Source organism: Streptopelia decaocto (assembly GCF_964273445.1).
Source record: "Streptopelia decaocto genome assembly, chromosome: 6".
Taxonomy (NCBI): domain Eukaryota; kingdom Metazoa; phylum Chordata; class Aves; order Columbiformes; family Columbidae; genus Streptopelia; species Streptopelia decaocto.
The window spans coordinates 5,796,225-5,821,003 of record NC_138660.1 but is presented as its reverse complement, the minus strand read 5'-3'; the positions used below and the strand labels follow the sequence as shown (position 1 = coordinate 5,821,003).

The 24,779-nt window shown below is 44.7% G+C and overlaps 3 protein-coding genes across 14 annotated transcripts in view; 2 read left to right on the top strand and 1 right to left on the bottom strand.

Moving 5' to 3' along the window:
- RUBCN (rubicon autophagy regulator) overlaps positions 1 to 6,036 on the bottom strand; it is a 31,913-nt gene extending 25,877 nt beyond the window's left edge. The window contains exon 1 of one of the 3 annotated variants that reach the window (XM_082056925.1): positions 5,946 to 6,036. Coding sequence is in view for 2 of the 3 variants with exons in the window: in XM_082056923.1 (XP_081913049.1) it covers positions 1,057 to 1,259 (203 nt within the window). In the remaining variant the exon portion in view is untranslated. Of the gene's footprint in view, positions 1 to 1,056; positions 5,306 to 5,945 lie in introns of those variants that run through there. The other 2 variants (XM_082056923.1, XM_082056924.1) reach the window with 2 other exon arrangements.
- Positions 6,037 to 6,121: 85 nt separating this feature from the next.
- On the top strand, positions 6,122 to 20,584 carry FYTTD1 (forty-two-three domain containing 1). Its single transcript, XM_082055247.1, has 9 exons — positions 6,122 to 6,303; positions 9,555 to 9,686; positions 12,677 to 12,822; positions 13,554 to 13,666; positions 14,512 to 14,608; positions 15,666 to 15,727; positions 16,442 to 16,516; positions 17,316 to 17,442; positions 18,507 to 20,584. The coding sequence occupies exons 1-9, from the start codon at positions 6,201 to 6,203 to the stop codon at positions 18,600 to 18,602; spliced, it is 951 nt and encodes a 316-aa protein (XP_081911373.1). The 5' UTR covers positions 6,122 to 6,200; the 3' UTR covers positions 18,603 to 20,584.
- Positions 20,585 to 21,611: 1,027 nt separating this feature from the next.
- LRCH3 (leucine rich repeats and calponin homology domain containing 3) overlaps positions 21,612 to 24,779 on the top strand; it is a 61,675-nt gene continuing 58,507 nt past the window's right edge. For all 10 annotated transcript variants that reach the window (XM_082056762.1, XM_082056763.1, XM_082056765.1 and 7 more), the window contains exon 1: positions 21,612 to 21,873. In XM_082056762.1, the coding sequence (XP_081912888.1) occupies positions 21,636 to 21,873 (238 nt within the window). In that variant the 5' untranslated portion in view covers positions 21,612 to 21,635. The remainder of the gene's footprint in view (positions 21,874 to 24,779) is intronic.

Below are 24,779 nucleotides of genomic sequence, written 5' to 3'. Positions count from 1 at the left end.
TGCTAACGAGAAAAACTGTGCCTAAAGCGTAAATGAAGACCATGGAGGTGAAGCCACCACAGCACAGCCATTCTCACCAGCAGCCACGTGCAGGGCCTCGCCTGCAGAAAGAAAGAGAAGCTGAAGGTTTCTTTTCAGCACCTAGAAGAGGGTAAGGAGACAGGACCCAAAAGCAGCAAAGCTGCAGAGCCACCAGAAGGGCAGAATGGCATCAGGGCGGGATGGCTTCGCCCTTAAGCACACGGCGTGCGAAGCAGAGGCTGGGTAGCTGCTCATGGAGCGTTGCTGTCCCAACATGGTGACGACAGAGCATCAGGTGTTGAGGGCACACGTCTGTGGCTGTCACAAGCCCTCTGGCAGCCAAAAACTTGGCCAGGGCAGGGAGCAGAGCGATGCACTGGTCCTGGGTGGGTGATGGCCACATGCTGCTCTGACAGCCCACCCCACCGTGTGCTTCCTCCCCACGAGGGACCAAACCGGGGGCAGCAGGCACGCTCTGAAAGCGCCGATCCCCACCCAGCACAGGGGGGCTTTGCTTCCTCGCAGGTTGCCCGCAGGTACCCCTCCATCCATGCCCCGGGTGTTGCACACACGCTGCCGCCCCTGCCCACGCAGCAGGCGAGGTCCCCCGGGCACCCCCAGCGCTTCCCCGGTACCGGGCGCACACCAGCACCGCTGCCACCCGTGTTCTTGCAGGCGCATCCCGCGCTCCTGCCGTGTCCTGGATAACCCGCCTGCACACACGCCCCGTCACCCCACGCATGCACCCCCCGTGCGCACAGAAGACCCCGTCCCCACGCGTGGCTCGTCCCGGTGCCCGCGCACACAGCGCACGGCTCAGCGCACACACGCTCCCCCACGGCGCCGGCACCGACACGCACGCGGGGCATCGCGCCCTGCCCACTGCGCGCCCCCCACCCCGTGTCACGCCTCCCCCGCGTCCCCTGTCCCCCGGTGCGCTGACACCTCCTGCCGCCACACACGCACCCACCGGCGTGTCACGCACACGCGCCCGTGCCCGGCCCCCCCCGGCGTGTCCCCCAGGCGCGGCCCCACCTGCTCTCCCCGCGCTCCTGGCGGGGCCCGATCTCCATCCCGGCGGCCCCGCCGCCACCCACCGCCGCGCCACCGTCACGTGGCTGCCAGCGCCCGCCCCGCCGCCGCGGACTACAGCTCCCGGCAGCCCCCGCGCGGCGGGAGGACTGTATATCCCGGCATGCACTGCGCGCCGGCGCGCTGAGGGGCGGAGCGGGTGTCATGGCGGGCGTTTCGCCTCCGCCTCTGAGCGCTGTGCCGCCGCCTTCAGAGAGCGAGCTCCCGGGAGTCAACGCCCTGCGTGACTAGGTGAGCGGGGAGCCACACGCCCTCTGGTTTCCTGTCAGGCCCCGCTGCGGCCTCCTCCAGCCCCCCACCCCGTCAGCCCGCAGGGACATACCCGCAGGTTTGTGTCTTTGGCAGCCGCTGCAAAAGTTGAGTTGCCAGTCGGGTTACTGTCAGCTGGGTCAGCGTTTGCACTGGGGTTTTGCTGCGCCACAGTGTCAAACCGCGATACGATAATCGCTGTGATAACCACTTACCAGCCCCTGCTTCAGAGATGGGGGGGATTTGTGATGCCAAGAACACAAACGATGTGTCCCTGAAGGACAGCTCATGCACTGAGTGCACCGGCGGAGATAAACAGAGAGAGTTTCTGTTCTGTTGCCCACACTAAAGAGGATGTGAAAAAGGCTGCAGAATCATATGTACTTTCCACTAAAAAGGAGTAAAAGGAAAAAGTGATGCTGCTGCCATCAGACTGAAAACAGTCAATTGCAGATTATTATATAAGACAAAACCCAGAAACGTCTCCAGAGCTGTTTGATGCCTCAGAAACCAACGGTTGGTCTTTTGCACAGCGGAAAGTTTCTCCGACTGTTACTTTTAACTATAAGTATATGCTGCTCGCTGATGCTGCATACATGAAGACACACCTTGACCTGAGGCTCCCTATGGACTCATTTTACCAGTACAGTCCTTCAGCAGCACTTGGGGGAACAAGGTTCCATACCTCTATTCTTAAAGTAATAACAAGATGTTTTTCAGAAGGCGCTTGATTAAGAGACTAAAACTCCCCAAACATCCTACTAAGCCTGTATACAAGTGTGGGCCAACAACTTCCAGCATGCTTGCCAGGCAAGCAGAAATTTTCTTGCATAGAGCTGACTGCACTGATCACAGGGATGGGAAACACTGGCTGTATGTGGCTTGTTTGCTATCAGGGCATCAGACTATGTGTTGAGTCTCACAGTAAAAAGGTTGGAGAAAACCAAGTCATCATGACACATTGTAAAATCATCGTTAGATGATCATGCCTAGTAAAATGGAGCATGCAGGCAAAGCTGACAAATGTAATTTAGCTCCTAAATCAGGAATTAAATGATTCTTCTAGCTCCACAAGTCAGAAATAGCCTGGATGTTGTTTAACAGTGATTTAAAAATATTCTTCAGAAAATCCTTTTCCCCTGCTTCATTATGTTGCTTTGCATAGGTTACTTATAGACACTGTTTACTTAACTATTGTCAATGCCCATGTCAATTTAGAAAGCATATAAAAAGTCAGATCACACAGAGCCTACAGTCACACCAGACGTGTTAGTTTCTGGGACTGTGCTGAGACTACACTGGAGAGTAATCCTCTAGCATAAAATTTGAGGAGTGCCAATAAAAGCCAGCTATTTCAAATGCATAAAAGTATATACGTATTTGTCCTTTTGCTGAACAGCAGCAGAATTTGGAATCTCCCAGACCTGATTGCTGTTTGGGGAAGATTTGGGTGACATAAAGTGAGTCATTGACTCCATGTAATTTCTTTACTCATTAAACCTCACAGAGAAGGCAGAATTGGAAGTTATTGGTAGATGCCACACAATTTCATGTGAGGACTAACAAGCTCTTTTTAATAGAGGTAGTGCCTGTGCCTTGGAACAACCCTCCAGAGGAAGCAGAGAGCTCCTTTGGGGGAAGGCACTCAAATAGCTCACCTGTTTCTGGGATCAGTGCAGGTGTGATATTTCCCAGCCCACGACATATAGCCCGTACTAGAGTGTCCCCTCTGGCTTTAAATGTGAGTGTGTTTAGCACCTGATTCTTTGGGTGTGGTTCCTGTTTGGTAATTGTGACACCTCCTCCCAGGAATTCCAGCCAGGATGTTCAGCAGGTATCATCGTCTAGTTTGCAATTCCCCCACAATATCCCATATCAGGGATTACTGGGCAGCTCAGCTATAAAGTCTCGTTTTTGCAAGGAGACAACTAGTGCTCAGGAAGAGCTGCGAAAAGCCCAGGGAAGAACCAGCCCCAACATTTACTACAGCCCGTGCGTGCTTTAGACACACGGTCTTCTCACAGTGGGTGCAAACGCAGCAGGGCTGCAGCTATACAGTACTTTATACGGGTAAAGTGCAAGTCCTTTGTAACTGACAGTGCCACAAGGAAGCTTTGGCACACGGCTGGATGCTGACACAGTCCCGAGAGCCAGGCAGGAAACCAAGAGCTGATATTTGCGTGGTTGTCTTGTGATCCCCGCAGCATTTCAGCCATTTTGAACACAGAAAAAATTACTCTTCACTCTGAGAACTTTTGCCTGTTTTTCTGTTATGCTGAGCAGCAGACAGCTGGTGTCCTGTTTGGATAATAAATGCAACCCATGGATGTGGTACAATCTGGATTTTGTCTGATTTCCACCTGTCACGAGGGCAGGCAGCATCTGCCACCTTTGCAGTTGGCATATTTGTTTTGGATAAACAGAACATTTGTTTATCAGTGTGACACAGTCACCAGATGGAGCTGCACTATACAGCATCACATCAATTTGGTTTAAAGTGGGTTTTAATACATCTTTTATTTGACACCTCTATTATTAGTATTTATTGGACATCTGGCTATAGCATCTTCCCTTTTGAAATGTAGCCTGACTTCAAGAACCTCAAGTCCCATTTGTCATCAGTCACTTGTCATCAAATCCCACTTGTCATCTGGAGGGAAATGCATAAATTATCAAATCTGTGGCTCCAAGACTCCATGTCTGAACTAACACTGCACATGGAGAACACAAAGAAGAAAACAGGGTGAAACAGCCTCCAGCACCATGGTCATGACCTTCTCCTGCTTGAGGGAAAAACCTCTCACTAGCTGAAGATGTCCTGTGACAAGAACTGAGCCATTCTCTCCTACTCAGTAGAAAGCAGCAGGAGGAACATCCAGGAGCATGTTATTGGCCTAATTTTAAAAGGGAAGAAATGCATGAAGAGTGTAAATGGAGAGAACAAGGCCATATCAACAATCAGTAGTACAGGACAGAGCAGAGGCCAAAAAGCCTCAGCTCTCTCCTCTCATTCTTGCTTTTCACCATAATATTCCCAGAAAGATCTGCAGTAAGGCCTGGATGGTGTTGAGGTGCAGGTGCCCCCGGCATAGAAAGGATTGCACATGAGGAGTTAGTTGTGTCTTGGGTACCAAGGATATTGCATTTGCCGCAGGGATACTTGCTAAGGAGTATTTATTTCAGTGAACGAGCATATGGAGTATGTGGGCAGTTAATGAAACGTGGGAGTGTTCCTGCTGCAAGGAGGAGGTTGTGCAGAAGATCGCGGGTATGGAAACATTTACTCTTGCCCAAGGGCATTCGCAACACAGTCCCTGGAGTCTTGGTACTGAGGTCTCTGGAGGCAAACCCTAAAACAAGTTATGCTTTTGGTCATGTTGCAAAGCCTACTGAAGGCCAAGGGTGAGGGAAGTCAACTTTTGACTGGCAGCCTCAGCACAGCTCCTGGAGAACCCCAAGGGAGATGTGGACAGTGGTGCCAGGTGACCACAGTCAACGGGGGAAATCGGTACGGATTTTCCTTTCACCACGTACTGCCTGGTTTCTGAAGGAAGCCCAGCCTCTGCGATCACGCTGTCTGCCCATCTGCACCCTCCTTTACTATCTCTGGAATTCACCAACTGATTTCAACCAACTATGAGCAAGATGTAGCAATTGTAAAGATAATTAGCATCCCTTACATTTAATAAAGAGAGTGCCGAATGAAGAAAATGCCAGTGAGTGAAAAGCAGTAGATTCCAGCCCTATCACAAGTCATTTAGCAGCAGCCAGCTGACCACTAGGTACCTGTGTTGACACACCAACAATACACACAGCTCCAAAGAATGCAAGTAGGGTGAAAAAAAGCCTTCACTACATTCCTTGTTCAAAAAACAAATTGTTAATTTCTCTTCTGAATTTCTGACTCATGCAACTCTGACCAAATCTGGAGAAGATAACAACTCTGAAAAACACCCAAACAAAACATCAGTAGTCATACTGCTCTGTTTTATGTAGCAATTTTAAGCCTAACATGATGTTTTGAAATAGAAACCTGGTTTGAACTCTGCTGTTTGACGTTTGGAGGCACAATTCTGCTCAAAACCAGCCTGCATGGCTTTAGCTTTGTGCAGAACAGGTTAGTTCTCTCAATTCCACTGAGGTGGCAGGCAAAGTCACCTTGCCTTCAGCTTCTCGGCTGAACCCCCTGCAACACCCCAGCGCTCAGCCGCCCCCCCAAGCGCACGGCTTTGTGCGCCGCGGCACCGCTGCCGCGTCCCCCAGCCCCGCCACCGCAGCCCTCCCGGGCCGATGAGGCAGGGCGGCCCTCACCCTGCCCCGCTGCCCCCTGTCCCTGGAGAAGTCGTCCCGAGAGCGGCCTCCGGACGGCCCGGCCGCCCGCGCACAGCCGGTTACCTGCGGGCCCCGCCGCCGCCCGCTGCACCCCGACAGGGTCTGAAGGGAGCGGGCACGGGGGCCCATCCCGCAGCACCTCGGCAGCCGCCGGGGCGGGCTGCGGCACTGCGGGCGCCGGGGCTGGCAGCTCGGGAGGCGACGCGGGGGGACGGCACGGGAACGCCCCCCGCCCCGACCCCCCGCTGTACCTGCTCCTCCCGGCCGGCAGGGGGCAGCGCGCCGGTTCCCGAGCGCGAGGGGGTGGCAGAGCGGGGGCAGCTCCTCTCCTCGGCGCAGGCGCCTGCTGCTAGGGCTGAGGAGAAGTTACTGCGCATGCGCAAAGCACCAATGCCTGGGCGGGGCAGGGCTGCGGCGCACGCGCAGCCGCACCCTGCGCATGCGTGCAGCTCGCTCGGCAGTGGCTGCGGCAGTGAGGGGAGGCGGCGGTGGTCCTGCGGCCAGTCATGAGCGGGTTCGGGGCTGCGGCGCCGCTTTCGGGCCCCTCGGCTACGGCGGGGGCCCGGAACGGCAGCGGCGACAGCCTGGAGAAGATCGACATGTCCCTCGGTGGGGAGAGCGCCTTGGGCCCGCTGCTCTGGGGGAGAGGGTGGAGGGGCGCGGGCTGAACCAAGCGTCAGGGCCGGGGGGGGGGGACGGAACGAACCAACGGGCTTTGCCGGGCGCAACCAACGGGGCGTGTGGGGAGGCGGCCTGCGCCAAGTCTGGCGGGGGAAGGGGCGGGCAGGACCCTACCACAGCTCCCTCGCGGCGGGGGGACGCGCGGCAGCCGCGAGGCCTGTGGGCCCGTGTTGGCGGGAGGCGAGGCCCAGGCGGGGTTCCCGAGGCTCTGGGCCCGGCGGGCACTGTCTCTGGTTGGGGAGGAGCGGGGCTCAGCGGGGTGCGTCCCCTTTGTTCCAGCTTGGTGTCCGGAGCACACCGAAGACCTGGGCGCTGTGTGCGTTTGGCACCAGTCAGGCCCGCGGTGCCCGGGCCCTTTGCTGGGTGGCCCTGGGGGAGTGTCCCAGGGCTCTGAATGGCAGGGCAGGCTTGGGAAGGCTGCAGCTCAGTCGGCCTTGCCTTTTTTTTCTTCCCAGGCTTGGAAGTCGTTAATGGCAAGTCTCCTTTGTAACCCCTCTGCGATACTTTAGTAGTTAGATCAAGCATGATGTTTGTACCACGTAGTTTCCTGTGACAATCTCCCCTGTCCTCCCATCGGCTTTGTGTGTTATGAAGTTGCACAGCCTCAGTACAGATCTGTAGAGCTGAGAAACTGACATCCGCTAGGTATCTGGGTATATAGATATCTAAGGCATATCCATGTTCTGGATCTATGCGCTGAGTCCCCTCAGCAGTTTGGGACACATTTGGTGCATTCCTGGAGTGCATCTCCCAGTTTAATTTTACCCAGAAAAATTGCTTTTGTGCACTCCATGCTACTGGAGCATGGTAGATGGGTACTATCAGGAGACTGGCTTCAAAAAGTGAAATCACAGCGTGAACTAGAATCTTAAAGGTGGACTCCGCTTTTGTGGACCACCTGAAAATAAGAGGATTTGTAGAATTTTTCCTTCTGTAAATGATCCAGTGGAGCTCTTTGTTTTGATGATGGGGATAATTTGTGAAATGATGTTTAGTGTTTGTCTGAATGTGGAGTAGCATTACAGCATTCCTATAAATCTGTTTTTACTTATAGTGTGCTGAATCTTTGTTTCCAAGGTTACCAAGATTAATAGAGTTATTGTGAGTGGCCAGTTCTTTTTTTCATATTTTCTAATGTTTCTTACTTAGGCAAGCTAACCTTTGTTTAGCCACTGCTACGTGTCCTGGACACTGACTAACAGCAGATTGCAAAGGACTGTTGTGGTGTCATGGTGACGTTTTGTTTAAGATGATGTTGAGTGGGTGTGTCCCTCGTTTCCCTCTAGGGGTAATATTGCGTGAGGACAGTGTCATCCATCGCTACATCCCCAAGTCAAAGCCCTATGGTCTGGTGTAAGCGAAGATAAAATGCTGTCCCACGTATGTCATTATATTAAAAAAAAAAAGACACAATATTAATGTAGGAAATCTTAAGATCTAGATCTTAATATTGAGTATTTTCTCATGTAGTAATAAAGATTAAACCCATTTTTGTTGCTGGTGTGTTACATGCAACTCATTTGAAGCTAAGCTTCCAGTTTCATAATGTTGCCAGATTATTTTGCTGTTCTATGTGTAGTTTTGATCTCCAGTCTCAGGCAAGATAGGAGAGTGCTTCAGTGTATCTCAGCTAACAAATGTGTGATGTCCCAGATATGCTTCATTTTCCCAAATAAGAGAATAGCTGAAACTTAAGTTCTTTAGTTTAAAAATGTATAATCTTGTGTGCAGCGACAGCTAACTTGCAAAAATGGGATTTAAGATGGAGCAGATGAACTTTGAAGCAAGGATCCATGCTGTATGAACGTGTGGTTTTGTATCACACTTACGTAGGAATGGAAGCAGCCATTATACAGAATTACTATTCTGCTCTAACAGTTTTGGAAGTTTTAGTTTTTGTTGAACGTCACTTTATTGGTGGTACTAAGTTCAAGTAATGCTCCTGGCTGAACAATGCTGTTGGCAGTGGTCATTTCTGCTATTTTGGACCAGTATATAACTTTGAAGTGGCTTTGGTTTCTTTTGTTGTACAAAAAGGTTAATTTGGGAATGCTTGCTCCAGGGATGATCCCTTTGGTACAGAAAATTCTACAGAAATTAAACCCTGAGTGACCTGTATCAGTGTTTCTTACTCTAATAGATTTTTTTTTCTGAATATTCTATCATTTTTGCAGCAAAGTAAGCTGATTTTCTCTTAGCTTTACTTCAGCAGGATACAGAACATCGAATAACAATGTTGTGTTTTCTTTTTTATGCTGGTTTCGCTGTTCTACCCCATCCAAGTCTATTTGATCTCTGTTAAACACGGTAACACCATTTCCATCTCTCCCTTGTCTCAAAAAAGGATGTCCACGTGTTTGTGGTAGGTCTCTACTGAAACGTCATGTTTTTATCAGCTGTGCTCTCATGATCTAGAAGCAATAAACATAATTTGACTCTTTTCTTTATGGTGTTTTTATAAACAAGGTGACAGTCAATAAAAGCATGTCACAGCTGTTTTGTTACTCCTGTCTTCAAAGCTACCTACCTGATGAGTGGAGGAAATCAAACTGCTGTGGCACGATTTGCACTTGACAGACCTGCTGTTTGCTTTTCATCAGTTTATTATCTTGCACATATTCTTAAACCAAGGAATGATTTGTTTGACATTGTTTCCCTGAACAATAGATAAGATGATTGCTTCGGATTGCAGATAGAGAAGTCTTGCTTGCTTTTTTCCCCATCATCTCAACCTCAGTGACCATAGGAAGATAACTGATAGGCTGAGTTCTCTCTGTGTGATTTTTCTTTAGTAACTTAGGATGAAAGGACCGAGGCTCGAATTGACATTTTGTCTGGAATCTGCGAAGTCTGTTATTGAGATGGGATTACCTTCTGTTTAACACTATACAAAAACTAATGTAGTCCTTCAGTGCCAGGATCTTTCAAGTCTCTTGGGTGTTCTGCATGTGTGCAACTGCTTCTCTTTGACTAGGGCATTATGTTATAAAGGAAGTACTGCAAGACGAACAGAGACTCGGTGTTTTTTGGGGAAATTTCTGGGACCTTAACTTGTATGTGCTGGCTTTACAAGATTAACTGGTCTGTTTTCCATTACTCCAACCTGTTAGGGTTTTTCTTCAGAACTAGAATGTGTCTACAATGTGTCAAATCTTTTTTTTTAAATTTTCTGCTTACAGATGATATAATTAAACTGAACAAGAAAGAAGAAAGAAAACAGTACTCTCCCAAAATGAAAAGAGGGCTTCAGCAGAATCCAACTCGACAGTTCAGGGCACCAGGTTCCAAGTGGGGAATGCAGCAGCAGAAAGGTGTGTATGCCACACGTAATATGGATTGCACAGTATTTTCTTTTGAGCTGAAATGTAACCTAATGAAAATGTATGGACTGACCATGGTCAGTTCGTGTGTCTTTCAAATAGTGTCATATACAGTTTTGATTATAATTCGGTTCTTTGTGATCCGTTTATGTTTGATTTTGGTTCAGTATGAGAACAACATTGACATGTTTGGCCAATGAGGAGCTTAGGTGCTTGAGGGTCTCTTTTTGTCTCTAGGAAGGATTTGCTTTCTTTCTGATTTTTAAAATTTATTTTAATTTTGGAAATGGTGTTGATACTTTGCTCCTTCTCAGAGGTGGATAGAAAGTGTGCTCATGCCAAAGCGTGTGTATTAGCAAATGTGGAGGCCTTGTCAGAGCTGACAGCTTTGTGCAAAAGAGGCAATGTATTTATATTTGCTAGGTAGAATTCTTCTAGTAGGCCTCCCCCAAACAGCTGTTACTGCAGGCTGTAATGCTGCCTCTGGGATATATAAATGGATAGTGCAGAGTGTCTGATTTGGCTTTTCTTGTTAAAACCTTGGGATGCAAAGGAAATACCATGTCAGCCTTCTTAAGCCAGTGTTGTAACAGTGGAATATAAAAGTGGGGGAAAAAAATAATATAAGTAGGGAGAGAAGAGAGGAAAATACACAATAACAGCTTTACTGTAGATTCCCAGAGTAACTGTCAGGATTTCTTTTACAAAAGGAAGTTACATTCTGAAGTTTTATAGGTTTTAGTCCAGTACATGGCCAGCACCTGCTTGAAGCACAGACTGGCTTTGCTTATGTTTAGTTTTGAAAAGTTCCTTTATAGTATTGGATTATCAAAATATGGAAAAATACTGTCTAATAAGAAAGCTTACCACCTCAATCCAAGCTAATGAAGTGTTTAAGTTAACACAAGCGATTGCTTGTTTAGTAGCATTTGTTTGAAATAAATACGCACCTATCTGGTGTATTCACAGTGATCTCCATTTTATCTTCTCGTTTAATTTTTGTTATAGCAGCAGCTGGTAGTTGGCATCTTAGATACAAATGTCTTAGGGGATCAGTGGAATGTCAAGACTCAGAGGATTTTGCTTTTTATACAGGCCAACATAGCAGTGTTACTTCATTCTTTCTTCTTTAGCCAACTGGTGACAGTGCAGGAAAATATTTTACGTCAGTCAGCCCAAGTGTAAGAAATAGTTGTGTCGGTGAAAGAGTAAGTGATTTTCAAGTTGTAGATTATCAAACATTTAGGCTTCTGTTTATCACTGCAGTTGTCAAATGCAATTGTTCGTGACCCAAAGGGCATAAAAGAAGCAAGTATTAAAATTTAGAATTTTAGGAGGAACTTGAGCTGCAAATGCAGAAATCTGAATACAACCGTCTTGGCAGTTACTTTTCTCTCTTGGAACCTTCCCTCCTTTTTCCTAGAACAAGGGCAGGGAAGCGAACATTCTTTTGTAAAATGGCCAGATTCATGATATGTTGAAACGCTGTGAATAGCTTTAACTGCTCCCTCCTGTACAGCTCCACACGTTTTCTCCCATTGAAAGCAAACATTGTTTATAGCATTTTCTTGAGCAGAAGGTATCGTTAAATAGTTCTTCTGAGCATTTTAGTTATTAGTAGCTTATGACCAATAGATCCGTTGCTGCTCCGTTGCCATTGAAGTTACTCTGATAAGTAGCAAATCCTCTGTTGTTTGTGGACAGCTACAGAAACCACAAATGATCAACAGCATTCAATTCCTTGAGGTTTTAGAAGTGGCTGCCAAAGTAGAAAGGAACTCGAGCTGGGACTCTTTTCAGCTTTCGGGGGGAGAAACAGAGAGAAGAACATTGTTCATTTAAATAAAAGTTGTCCTTGGTGATACACAGAATGCAACCGCACAAAACCCTGTGCAGCTTTGGGGTTGTCATTTATTTGAGCAGAGGTTGGTCCACAGAGCTCATGAGCTCCCTTTTAGCCTAAGTAACCCTGTTTCTCAGCTTTTCTATTAAAAAAAAAGAGCATTTGCTGCCCATCCACAAAACATGGGTTCATGGCAGTTTCCCGAGGGGTTTATCTTAAGCTGGGTTCTGATCCGTGATTTACTTCATGTGGTGGCTCCTGTCTCATGAAGAAGCACAGATTTATTATTGACGCTATGAAATGAGAGATGTCAAAACTAGATGTGTCTGTTGCTGCAGAGCTGACTCCTTAGTCTTAAATTTATCTTGTGATCTGAGGTTCTAGAGGAGATGATACTTGGGGATAAAACTGAAGCGTGGTCTGTATTCATAGCGTGAAGCTAAAAGGCTCCAGACAGGGTTAACCAAACCCTTGTAACTGGAGATTTGAGATGTTTGTACTACAGAGCTCAGGCTTACAAGCCTTTCATATTCAAAGGCTGCTTTCAATTTTCAGTTCCGTCTGGACTGCCATGCAGACTTCTAATTGAAAACACTTAAAATGTGATGTAATTCGTATGTTGTTTAATATGGTTTTGTGGGCAAATGGCTATGTTCTTTTTCCTTAAGTCATGTCTTGGGAACCCCGGATCTAAATAAATAAGCTTTGAAGTTGTTTGTTTTTTTCTTTAAATTAAACTGGTAATTTAAAGTTTGCTGAATGGGTGGGGAGCTGTTTGTTGGTTTGCTTTGGTTTTGTATTATTCAGCACTTGATGAAGTTCCATTTCGGAGTATTTTGGTAGTTTTCTATGCTGGAATAACTCTTAAGTTGTAGACATGTCAAATAACAAATTTTCAAGAGAAAATAATGCAACCATCTAAAGCAAAACTGTGATCTATATGAGAAATTGATTATTGTGTGCCAGGGCTTGGGCCAGACCTGCTAAAATAACTGAATGACCAAATTGTTTTCAAGAGTAGTGATAGCTTTTGCTCTAAGGCTTGAAGTGTGCAGCCAAAGCAGTGCCTGCATGGCATCTTAAAGCAATAAACTTTTCCTTTCAACAAAAAATGTTGAACTCTTCATGCTTGTTGCAGATTATGGTAAAAATCGTTTGGGGCGCAGAAAGAAGATAGCGGGGAAGAAGCGCTCTTATGGAGTTATAACTGGCTTGGCAGCCAAGAAAGCAATGGGTTCCCACAAAGGAATTAGTCCTCTGAACAGACAGCCACTTAGCGAGAAGGTAATTAATGCAATTCTAGTGGTTCATGTAAAAACATTTAAAAAAATGAAACACAATGGCTTCAGAACAGTGCTCCTGAAATATGAGATGTGGTACAAGCTTTTATTAAATTGGGGATGTGTTAGCTGAGTTTTTGTTTGTTTTGAGGCAGGTGGTTAATGACAAGGTTTGAGAGGTTTTTGACACCTACTTGGGTTGCAAGTCATGAAAACTGAGGTATATTAATAGAAATCTATTCTGTGCAAGTATGGAGGTAGTTGCTGTATTTTTACACAGAAAGCTCACTTTCTGGAATTGTTTGGTTTTGCATTGCTTTCTTACAAACCAGTGATTCAGCCAACATGTGTTACGCATGTGCCTGTTACAAAAATGGAAGTTTTGCAAAATACTTAGCCCCATTAGTTGGCTCCCTCTTCTTCACTCCTCCACTAGGTTGTTGCCTGCTCCATCTCATTCAGTATTGTAGAACGGGGATTGCTTTGGGGTTCGTGAAGAAGAGTAATTTTAAATAGGTGTGGAGCATGTATTTTCTCAGTTTAGGGAGATATATTAATAAAAAAGTAACTGTGAAGGGGAATGTAGAATTCTTAAAGGTATTTTCAAATTATTCTAGACTGTAAAAGTAGGCAAATCCAAATGCATTCTATATGCAGTTTGTAAATGGAAATTAAAGGAAAAGTTTGTGTGTATACAGTATACATATTTGCTATATATATTTGTTGTTTTTTAAGAACGCACAGCGGAATTATCCAGTTTTGAAAAAGAAAACAAACCTGCAGAGACAATCTGAAATGCAGAGAAAGCAAGCTCCAGCCCTCAGGAGGCCTGCCCCGCTAAATAGAAGGTAAAATACCAAGTTTGCTTTCTGAACCCTTCTTGACAACTTTCCATAGCAAGTCTCGTTTGACAGGACTGAGTTCAAGAGCAGACGGTAGGTACTTCAGTAGAAATATGGTCAAGGCTATTGTGTGTATGAAGTTCTACAAATCTGGAAGCCAAATAGGACAAACATGGTCTTGATAAAAAGCCAGGTATTTATTACCATGTGGAGCACTCAGGAAGTATCTCTATTTTTGAGCACCTTGTATTCTGCCTTCATTTAGATCATAGGCAGCCTATATGGAAATAGCCAACGTGGATTTCTGTAGCTTTGAAATGACAGTAATGGTTTAGTGAGCTTTCTAAGCAGAATGCCTTCGTGGAAGCTGGTGCCATCTTCAGTTTCATGGAAGCTATTGCATGTTTTATTGGTGTTGCAATTAACGTGTCAGTTGTGAACTGTATCTTAACTGGTCTCTATGATGCAAATTTTCACTATGCGACTATTGTGGAAACCATAAACAAACTTTCTTTGTACATTTCAAGACACTTCCTTATTTTCATCTAACCAGCAATGCTTAAAGTGCTGAAGGATACTGACCAAAAGTAAAAACCAGAATTAATCACCATACTGTCCTGTGGCATAGGAGTGCGAGGCTTTCATGTAACGCAAGTGATTTCTCCATTTATGACTCATGTGTTTTGTTCCTAGTAGGTGAGAAGCTTATTGCAACTGAAATGTTCAGCTTCAAAGAGGCAGCGTTGCAGGTGTCCTTAGGGATGTGCTGGCAATTTCCTGACTTTCATAGTGGTCTCTCTAAGATGTTATCTGTGGGGCCTTTGATAATTATATTTTTATAAATATTACAGGAATAACACACCGTCTACTTTTGCTCGAATTGGAAACAAACTAAATCAACAGAAAGACACTCGTCAAGCAACTTTCCTGTTTAGAAGAGGCTTGAAGGTAAAAAAGTTACTGAAAACAGCTGCAAAATTGTGCCACAGGTTCTAAGCTGTCCTGTAACGCTAGTATTAATGAATTGACTTTGAATATCAGATCTGAGTGGGAACATGAGGTAGACCAGAAAATAGACACAGATTCTTCTGGGGAAATGTACTTGTCATCTTCAATTACTGTAACCCTGTAAACCATTGAGTCTTTCTTCCTGTTCCAGTGTAGCTGGACTGTTTAGAGGGAACAATAGAGCTTGTCAGAGTGTTTGGGGGTAGTTGCAATATACTAATTTTTACTTTTAAAATAAATGTTAGAAAGCACTGTGTAGTTTTAACACTTGTCTTCAGGTGAAGGATCGACCAGAGCCATGTTTCAGAATCTGATTTGTTTGTTTTTAGTTATTTTTAGTTATTTTAGTTATTTTGTGGTCATTTATTTTAGTGAAGTAAGTTACTGTTTTAGTTACTTAAGGATTTTCTAGTTATTTTGAGTAAGATCAAGAGAATAGGGAGTGTGCAGTGAATGATAGTGGTGTTCTCGGTATTCATGTGTGCCCTTGTTCTACATCTGCCATCGTTGTGACTGTAAGTAGCTCCCATCTTCCATCAGTGTGGACTGCAGAATTACAGACAGGAGCAGGAGGAAGAAAAACCAAAGTCCTTTGAAACAGGAATGGGTCTTGGTGGCATATGGGATATTATGTGTGTTAACATTGATTAGTTTAGGAACTAGCCAGGTTTTTCATGCTGGGCTGGTAACACTTTGGTGTATCTTGGTAAAGTGTATGTTTGCTGACTTAAGTCCTCAAAAATGTTTACATCTCTTCATTGCTTAAGTTACTGTCATTGACAATTTTGTTTAAATCATTTTGTGTTCTTAAAGTAATTTCTTTCCAGAGTCTTAAAACAGTAATAGGATAGTCATCTTTCAAGTCCCTCTGAAAGTACAACACCATTTGTGCTGAGTGTACAAACAGCTTTAAACTTCTCTTCTTGAACTGCTGTATTTCCAGCTGCTACAATGGGAATTGAAACAGTATTCAAATCCAGTGTCTTTGTGTTTTCAGGTGCAGGCCCACGTGCAGTCAACAGATGACCTTGATAATCAGACAGTAAAGAGAACTCGTCAGTAAGTATTTAATTTGGAAAACTTCAGTTTGGTTACTCGTATGATTCTCATTTTAGTTCTGGCTTCCTGGTTATGATAATTGAATGGGATTTTTTTTTTTCCCTGTAGGCATCTCAAATGAGCAACAGTGATCTCTCCCTATTCTCAGTTATTTCCTAAATTATCTTCAGATTTAACCAGGAGGAGATTGTTCGCATAGGGTGGTAGCTACAGAGGATCAAACTAATCTCTGCCACTCATGAATACCATGTAGACTGGAAGAAAAATTCAAATGTCAATATTCTCCTGAGCTCTTGATGTAATTTACATTTTATTTAATGTACATGTAAGCCTATCAAGCAGTTTGGAAATAAGCAAGGCAGGTCGCAAGTGGACACTCATCTCTTCCCCCCACACAGACCATTTTGGCCTCATTTTGGCAAGGAAATTGAATGTTTTAAAGAAGTGAACATTTCAGTCAGTGCTGCGGTTCTGGCACACCTTGCCAGCACATGATCTAGCGTTCATCTAAGTAAGTTTAGATATTGTAAAAGATAAAAGAATCAGTGGCCAAGCTTCTTTTAGATTGTTTGACTGCATGTGGTCTTTGTACCGGCCTATATTCTGAAAGCTTGTACATTCTTTACTAGCCAGCGTTTTGGACACACATTTAAAGATATTCTGACTGAAATTTCTGCAACGTTTTTGGAAGTGATTTCTGTGTTTTCAAACTAGATGGCGAACTTCTACCACAAGTGGAGGGATTCTGACTGTATCTATTGACAACCCCGGAGCAATCATAACCCCAATGTGAGTTCTCAAAAAAATTCTGAAATGTTCTTAATGTAAACGGAAATGGCTGTTCTGAGCCATTTAGCAAGTTCCTTGCAGGTAGTATTTCAGATGGCCTCAAGGTCACAGCTTCTTGTGCAGACTTTTGTATTTGGCCCCCTTCTGAGTGTTTCTGCGCTGTGTTTGAATACTATCAATAGTATCACAGCTGGGAGCTTGTTGTGGTGTATGGAGTCAAAGAGTGGTGGGCTGGTAGATTTTCACCTTGTCTGCCTCTTTCAAATCAGACCATATTGCAGTTGTTTTCCTCCCCTATCTGAATGAAAATTAATGAGCATCTAGTTGCTGAACGATGGTAATAGTTCCTCCCTGATTCATACATGTATTGCTAGAGCTGTGGTTAAAGAAAGCATTACTGCACTTGTCTTTAGGAAGTTAGTTGATGGTACTGTTGTTTCATGAGGCATTTTATTCTGAAAGTCTCAAGTAGATTTTTTCATTAGTAATACTTTATCTGCAAGAAAGACTACCTTTTTTTTTGTATTCAGGGAAGTAGTTAACTGCTAATTATACATTTTTTGGTAGGATTGAGAAGTAAAATATAAGATTGCTTCGTATCAGGCACTTGCTGTCTGACAACAATAACAAATGCTCCCCTTCTATAGTTCTGCCTTTTACCACCTCGAATTTGTGCTCCCCAGCTACTTGGCCAGTATGGTCCAATGGCTTGTTGAAAAATTCATACCTCTCTCAGCATTAGTGCTGTATTGCAGAAAGCAGTATTCACTGTGTCCTTTGTAACGTTCTTCTTTCACAGTTCCCAGAAGTTACGATTAACTCGTACACCTGTGCCACCATTTCTGATGAAGAGGGACCAATCTGAAGAGAAGAAGATTCCCAAAGGGGTTCCATTGCAGTTTGATATTAATAGTGTTGGAAAACAGGTAAATGCAGTTTCTTTCCTTAACTGTAGTTTCAAGGTAAATAAAATCCAGTGATCCAGGCACTTTCCTCCAGACTCACTGGTGGCAGAAAGAGGGAACTAGCGACTACTTCTTGTTTCCACTTCCAGTTCTTCCACTGACTTGATACGTAACTTCAAGCAAGTAACTGAACTCGCTGTTCCTGTTCCTCTAGTTCACATCTTGCATGCCCACATACTTTAAATGGGATTTAAATTGTTGAATACTTCTTAAAGCCTTATGGTGTTACTGCTGTGTTTGAATAGCGTGTGTAATTCAGGGATGAGCTTCTGTCACTTGTGTAACCTGCACGGAATCGTGACAGCTGAATTCATAAGGCAACTGTTGCCATGCATCTAGGAAAAAAAAAATCAGATATGGTGACATAAAGGCTTGAAAGATGAGCAATTTTTCACAAGTTTCATGAAGACAGGTGATTTGGTGCAGGAATCTTAGTGCTGTCATTGAAGGAATTTTACAGGGTGACAGAGTTAGGTGCTGTTCTTGTCATCAGCTGCAGAAAACTACGTGGGGTCTGGATTTGTTCCTTCCATGAATAACCAGTGTGTCAAAAATAATCTACTACTATATTGTAAAATTAATTGAACTTTCGGACTCGACTCCGGTCTCCTGCGTCAACGCGATGGACTGGAAAGCAGCCTGCATTAACATGGTTAAAATGCTGCATCTTTTGAAGTTACATAGAATCTGTGTGGGGAAATGAATATAGTGAAAGTTCGCTTTCCAGTCTGTCTGTCTGCAGTTTAACTTACCATAGTTTGAGCAGACTTTTCAGTCTTGACACTGTGTACCATGTGTTCTTAATGAATTCTGAGAATTGTTAGCTCTCGATGTCCAATCTGATTTTTAAATGGTGTGGGAAATTGCAAAATCAAATTAAACTTCCTTTTTTTTTAATGTAAGTGTGGCAATTAAGAAGTCAAGTGATGATACAGAATGAAGAAAATAATATTCTTGTCTCCATTACTTTGATTAAGTTAACCTAACATCTTTTAAGTTTGTGGTTAAATGACTTTATTTTTCAGACAGGGATGACGCTGAACGAACGTTTTGGGATCCTGAAGGAACAAAGAACAGCGCTGTCTCAGAACAAAGGGAGCCGTTTTGTCACAGTGGGGTAACCTGGCAGATGGACTGGAGCACTGATCCCACCTACCTAAGAAACCGAGATAAAAGTGGGCAGAAGAATACAGCATATGTCACTGAAATTCTCCGGACTTCTTGCTCAGATGGTGGCAGAGCTATCTATCTTTATTACTTTTACTTCCGATGGTAAAAGATATGATGCGCTGAGGGGGGGGAAAAGTGGGGAAACTGATCCGCTGAAGTGGCACCATCACCTGATTGGAAAAGATTCTGTGGCCCAGCTGATGACAAACCCTGATTTTGGTTCATCTTGCAACCAAAACACAAACATGAATTTTAAAAGTTGGGGTTTGGGTTTTTTTGTTTGTTTAGGAGTGCTCAGTCTTTGTTCTTTTGCCCCTCTGTTATGGTAAAGATTGTGTGTTTCATTCCAAACCCCATTTTAGGGTTTTTTAGGGACTGCCTATGAACTCTCCTTTGGACTGCAGTTTGGCACAGAGCCTCGGTCCATGAATACTTTGGTAGTGATGTAGCGGCATTTTTCATGGGAGCATCGGTTGTATTTCTTTGTGTTTTTGAAGTTCAATTTTTTTTTCCTTTATTGAAAACTAAATGTTTTGCATCCTTAACTTTCACAAATAAAGCTGTTAGCTGAGACCCGAATTACGTAATTGGGATGCAGACTATTCTACTCTTATCCTTAAAAGTGGTCCAGATCATATTGGAGGAATACTGCAGGGGCAGCACGAGAGTAATTTGTATTACAAATAGCTGAAGTTCATAATCCTCCTCTGTAAATGGAGTATGTCTCTCTCCTATTTTTTCTTAAACTTTTGCTTTTGTTTTCTTTTGTAAGTTTTTTCAGAAACCTAATGCAATAACTTCACAAATTTTGAATAATTTCATAGGAATAAATACAACAACTTCACAAGACAGTTAGTAGTATGGTAGAATTCCTTCCCTTCCGAGACACAGGATTCTCATCTTGCATATCTTGCCCCAGGAGGGTTTCTCTGGCTCTTACAAATAGCTGGAGGTGAGGAATCTAAAGGCACTAGTTTGTCTAAACCAAAGAGAGGTGAGATGTGAAGCTGATCAGACACGGTCAGGCATCTTGAAACTGGCTGAAGCTGGGGAACATTGCTAAGAAAAGCCCTTGGTTTGCCAGCCTGTGTACGGCATTAAGTGGGAGCGTGTAGCCATGTGCTTTAAGCTGAGCTTTATGCATCAGAATCCGCAGAATGGTTACAACAGGGGCGTCCTCAATGGGAGTTTATTTGAGCCCTAAAAATGAGGCACCTGCTCAGAATTGCTTCCAGACCAGGGACTGATGAACTTAACGCTGTTCTATAGCAACGAGATTTTGTTAAAGTCAGGTAAAAGAATGGTTGGCTTGCTGCATCCAGAAATGTTTATGGTGTTTGAAGTGGGTTTATTTCCTTTTATTGTTCTTGACGAATTTACATTTAACTTCTTACAGAGTTGGTTTCCTTGCGTTTTAATCTCAAATTCCAAGTTAACTAGCATTTACTGGGAACTTCAACGTTGAAGAGCATTTGACAGTAGAAGGGCTTTTGTTTCTGTAGCAGTTTTAAAGTCAGAGTGCATCCTGATGCTATATAGTACTTAAACCCTTATTTTTAATGTTGAAAAATACACCTTAGCAGAAGCAAACTAAACGTAATGGTGTTAAGGGTTTTTTTTCTTAATTACTAGTAGGATTTGTTGGTTTTTTTTTTTTTTGAGAAAAAATGTCCCACTGTTAGAATTTCAGTAGATAGTGTTGTCAGTCATCCTGTTCAGTGTATACATTTTCCATGGGCCAGGATGCAACAAAAACTTCTTTTGCATCAACATAGATGCAAAACACTGATGCAATGCATCAAAAAAATGCTAGTTTGTATTTAATGAGAAGATGCTTTACACTGTATCTTTTGGTATTTTTTGGAGAAGTTATTACGTTTGATCTATTCTGAAGCTGTTAATTTTTTTTTTTAATAAAAAGTTACAGGTTTCATGTTGTCTTGTTGCTGTTATAACCACCTAGACATTATATTGGTTACATGAATTTTCTGGTATCCTTCAAGGGGTTATTAATGAATAAATTCTTAGTGTTCTGTGAAAACGGCCTAAATTAAAGTCAGCTGGCATTCGTTGCTCAGCTTAATATCCTGAAAATTAAGCACTTCTTGGAGTATAAGTGGTGCCGTATAAGCTCCCTGACATTTAAATGTGCCAGCTATTGATGTATTTTTCAGTAGCACTGTCTAATTTAGTGGTTTGGTGTGATTACAGCACCAGGTCCCTTCACCTGCCAGCCCAAGCGCCACTTTTCGTCTTGCTGTGTCACGTCGTGCCGGCGAGAAGCCGCTGTGACCCAAACCTCGTGACACCCTGATAATCGGGGGCCGTCCTGCTCCCCAGCGCAGTGCTGGCAGGAGGCTTGCGTGAGCAGTGGAGGTCATGATTTTAATTGGTACTGTGGTGAAAAATCACTGCCCGTAAGTATATTTGATGTATGTTGAGTGCATGTGGTCGGCACCCCAGTCTGCGGCCGGGTCTGTGTTGACAGCTCAAGTCCGTACGGCTGCTGAGTGTTCAAACCCAGAACAATTCCAGCCTAAACAGCGGGTTGGTGCTTTCCCACAGCAAGACTGGCATTTAGGCCGAGATTGCAGAGAGTGTGACCTTTTAAGGATTGATGACAGCAAGGGGAAAAAAAAAAATACACAAACATTAAGCAGTTGGTGCTTTTCCCACTTGGTCCGGGTATGTGCGTTTTCGCCTTTGCTGAATTTCAGAAGGTGTGCAGGCACTAGAGGCATTTCAAGGGGTGAGCGCCCTCGCTCGCCATAGTACCCCAGCCGAGTGGAAAAATCAAGCCTCGAAAAGAGGATGTTTCGAGTTATTTTTTTAACGCCGTACCCTGCACCGCCCGAGGCGGGCGGCCGCGCATGCGCACTCCGTGCCCTGTCAAGGCTGGCGCCTGCGCCCTCCCCGCCGCTGGCCGGCCCCAGGCGCGCATGCGCAGTGGGGCGCGGAGCCGGGGGAGCGGCGGCGGGCGAGAAATGGCGGCCGCGGTGCTGGCGGCGCCGGAGGGCGGCTCTGCCGCGATGCCGGCGGGGAGCGCGGCGGCTTGTCCGCCGCCACCCGGTCCCTCAGGCCCGGGTTCTTGGAGCCGGTCCTTGGACAGAGCCTTAGAAGACGCGGCGGCCAGCGGTACCCTCAGCCTGAGCGGCAGGAAGCTCCGTGACTACCCGCGGGCCAGCGCCGCCAACCACGACCTCAGCGACACCACCCAGGCCGGTGAGGAGTGAGGGCGGCGGGGAAGGGGGAACGGGGGACGCCTCGTCCTGCGTTCGCAAGCGCCTCAGGGCTGGGGGCGGCCGGTGGGGGGGGGCAGGGGGGGCCGGCTGTGCCCATCGGGGTGTTATGGGGAGGCGGAGAGCAGCCAGACCCCCGCGGAGGGGGAGGCTGAGGGGATGAATTTGCTGTCTCTTCAGTCAGCTGAAGCAGGATGCGTGCGGAGGAGAAATATCCTCGGTGTGTGTTTGAGGGCTTCCCCTCCGGTTCTTTTTAAGCGGGTGTGTGGGTGCAGAGGGGGATTCCCCCCGCACCCCGCGGATTTCTGCTCCTGGGCCGTTTCTTCGCGCTCTCGCCTCCTCCCTTCGCCCTCCGCCCTTCCTCCCGGGCTGGGGGCAGGATGGAGACGCTGTTTGTCGCTGTTTGTCGCTGTTTGTCGCTGTTTGTCGCTGTTTGTCGCTGTTTGTCGCTGTTTGTCGCTGTTTGTCGCTGTTTGTCGCTGTTTGTTTGTCCTTCCTCTCCCCGCCGTGGCTCAGGCCGACGAGATCTCTCCACTTGTTGGGGTTTTTAATTCGTCGTCTCCAGTCTAGAGATGTTTCCTTTGTTGGAGGCTGTTTTTGAAAGAGTTCTGAGGCTTTTCTCGGTACTGCTGCTCACTGATGTGGTTTTGGCCGGGCGTGTTCTTGTTCTGATGTATGTATATGTGACTGTGTGTATAAATGCACATATAGGCGCTCTTGCCATCTCTCATCTTGGGCTGTTGACAGCACAAACCAGCTTTCCAAGAAGGGCACACACTAAAGACGCCTCTTTCTTGTGCTTTTATTATTGTCATTTCTGACAGTTATAAGCAAGATATGAAAGGTACCATGAACAGAATTGTATCCCTTTTTTTTTTTTTCTCTCCTGCATTATATGGGTAAAAACATCAAGAATTTTTAAGAAGTATTTTACAAGGTGCAGTAAGCAATAGGGCGCTTTTCTTTCCTTATGCTCCTTTAATATATTCATAGGAGCAGACTAAAAATGTATACTCTCCCTGTAAGGACCTTGATAATAAGGAAAAACACATTTAGAATCATAGAATAATTTCAGTTGGAAGAGACCCACGGGATCATTGAGTCCGACCATAACCTAACCTAACTAGCACTAAACCATGTTCCTATGTTTACATATTACTATTGAATAGAGAGATGAGACTTGGGAAATGGTGAGAGTTTGTGCAGGTTGTAGAAGTTTTCTTGATCCATTATATAGAGCAAATCTAGTTTATGTGTTGACTGCCTACTTGTAGAAGTGAAGTAAAAGTGGTTTTCAAAGGTGTCAGCATGCCATTTGTTTGTAACTTTGATTATTCCCTATGCAGTCATTGAGATTTTCTTATGTTTCTTGAGTTGTAGCTTAGAAATAAACTGTAAACATTGCTTTTTGAAATTTACCACGTTGTTAGTGTGTCGATACACTGTCAGTTAAGTAATTAAAAATGAAGACTTTAAAATTGTCTGACTTCGTACTCTGTCCTGTAACGTCCTATTGATGCAAAAATCTGCTGTTAATATATATATATATAAAAAAATTGCCCAACCAAACCTTGAGACAGTGTGGTTTGACAGGAACACATCTATAAGTAGAAAACACTTCTTGTTATGGTATAATTTTTTTCACAAATGCAGTTGCATAATGAGTGTGTAGTGGGCTAATCTGTAAGCAAATGTAACATGCGTTTGTGAGGGATGTGAGCTTTTTGTTTATAATACTATTCATTTACTGTAATCTTAAACAATTTGTGGGAATTCTTGTTTCCACCAAGGTTCCCATCTATTGTGATGAATATTTGCATTGTAGTTGTTCAAGAAGCATTAAATGCTAATAAGCAGCAGTGCATACCATACACTTTTGTGCATTTATCATCACAATGAACTTTAGAAAAAAGCTAGAACTGTTCTTAAGTTGTAAGAAGCAAAGCTCATTGAGGGGACACATTCTGTTTAAATACTCTTGTTTTGAAGGCTGCTGTGAATAACTTCATCTTGTGGGTTTTTTTTTTTAGCGTGGTCTGTTCTATGACTGTTTTGTTTTGGATAAGACTGGGCAGTGGAGGAAAAATCCATGCAAGTGTTTCAGGCCCCCAGTTTTCAGTTCAGTGCCCAGCTACAAATTTAATCCACTTCTTGCCCCACGTCAATTTCTTTCTTGTGTAACTTTTAGTTCTTTTGTATGGGAGCAGCCACAAATAACAGGGTATAATGTATATGTGTGTCAGGTGTTATAAACACTTAAAATAAACACTTTAAATACTCCCCCTAGAATGTAAATTCTGAGTGCCTTCCTGTGTGCTGTGCCACAAAGACTCGAAGCACGTCAGGTGGGACGTGTGTGTGGAGTTTCATAAAAATCATTGGAATTCCTCCCAAACTATAAAACTGAAGACAAAACAATGGATATGCAAATCCTACTCCTTTTTATGTGCCAGAATAGACACCTCTCTAGTGTGGATTGTGTTCTACTGGTATAGCTCATTCCCGCTCTTGTATTAACAAAAGTAATTGCGTGTCACTGTAACTGCATTGATTCTAAAGAGGTGGGAATGAATCACATCCCTCATTAATGTAACCAGCATCTGGCGTAGCCTTGAGCTGTAACAGAACCACTGGCCGAGCCTGGAAGCTGTTGTTAACTCAGATGAACCAGCACAGCGGGTCAGTAGGAACAGGATGTTAGAGATTAGATGCTCGGTCAAGTTTAGTTGGGTGCTCTGTGCTGACTTTGAGGTTGATGATGGGTGAGGGGAGGATCCATGTAAGTAGATGTCAGCCATAAGGTACATACCCAAACCTTAAATCAATGGGAAGATCTCATTTCTTTGGATGTTTTATGAGTTCAGAGTTGACAGTAATACTAACTGGTGC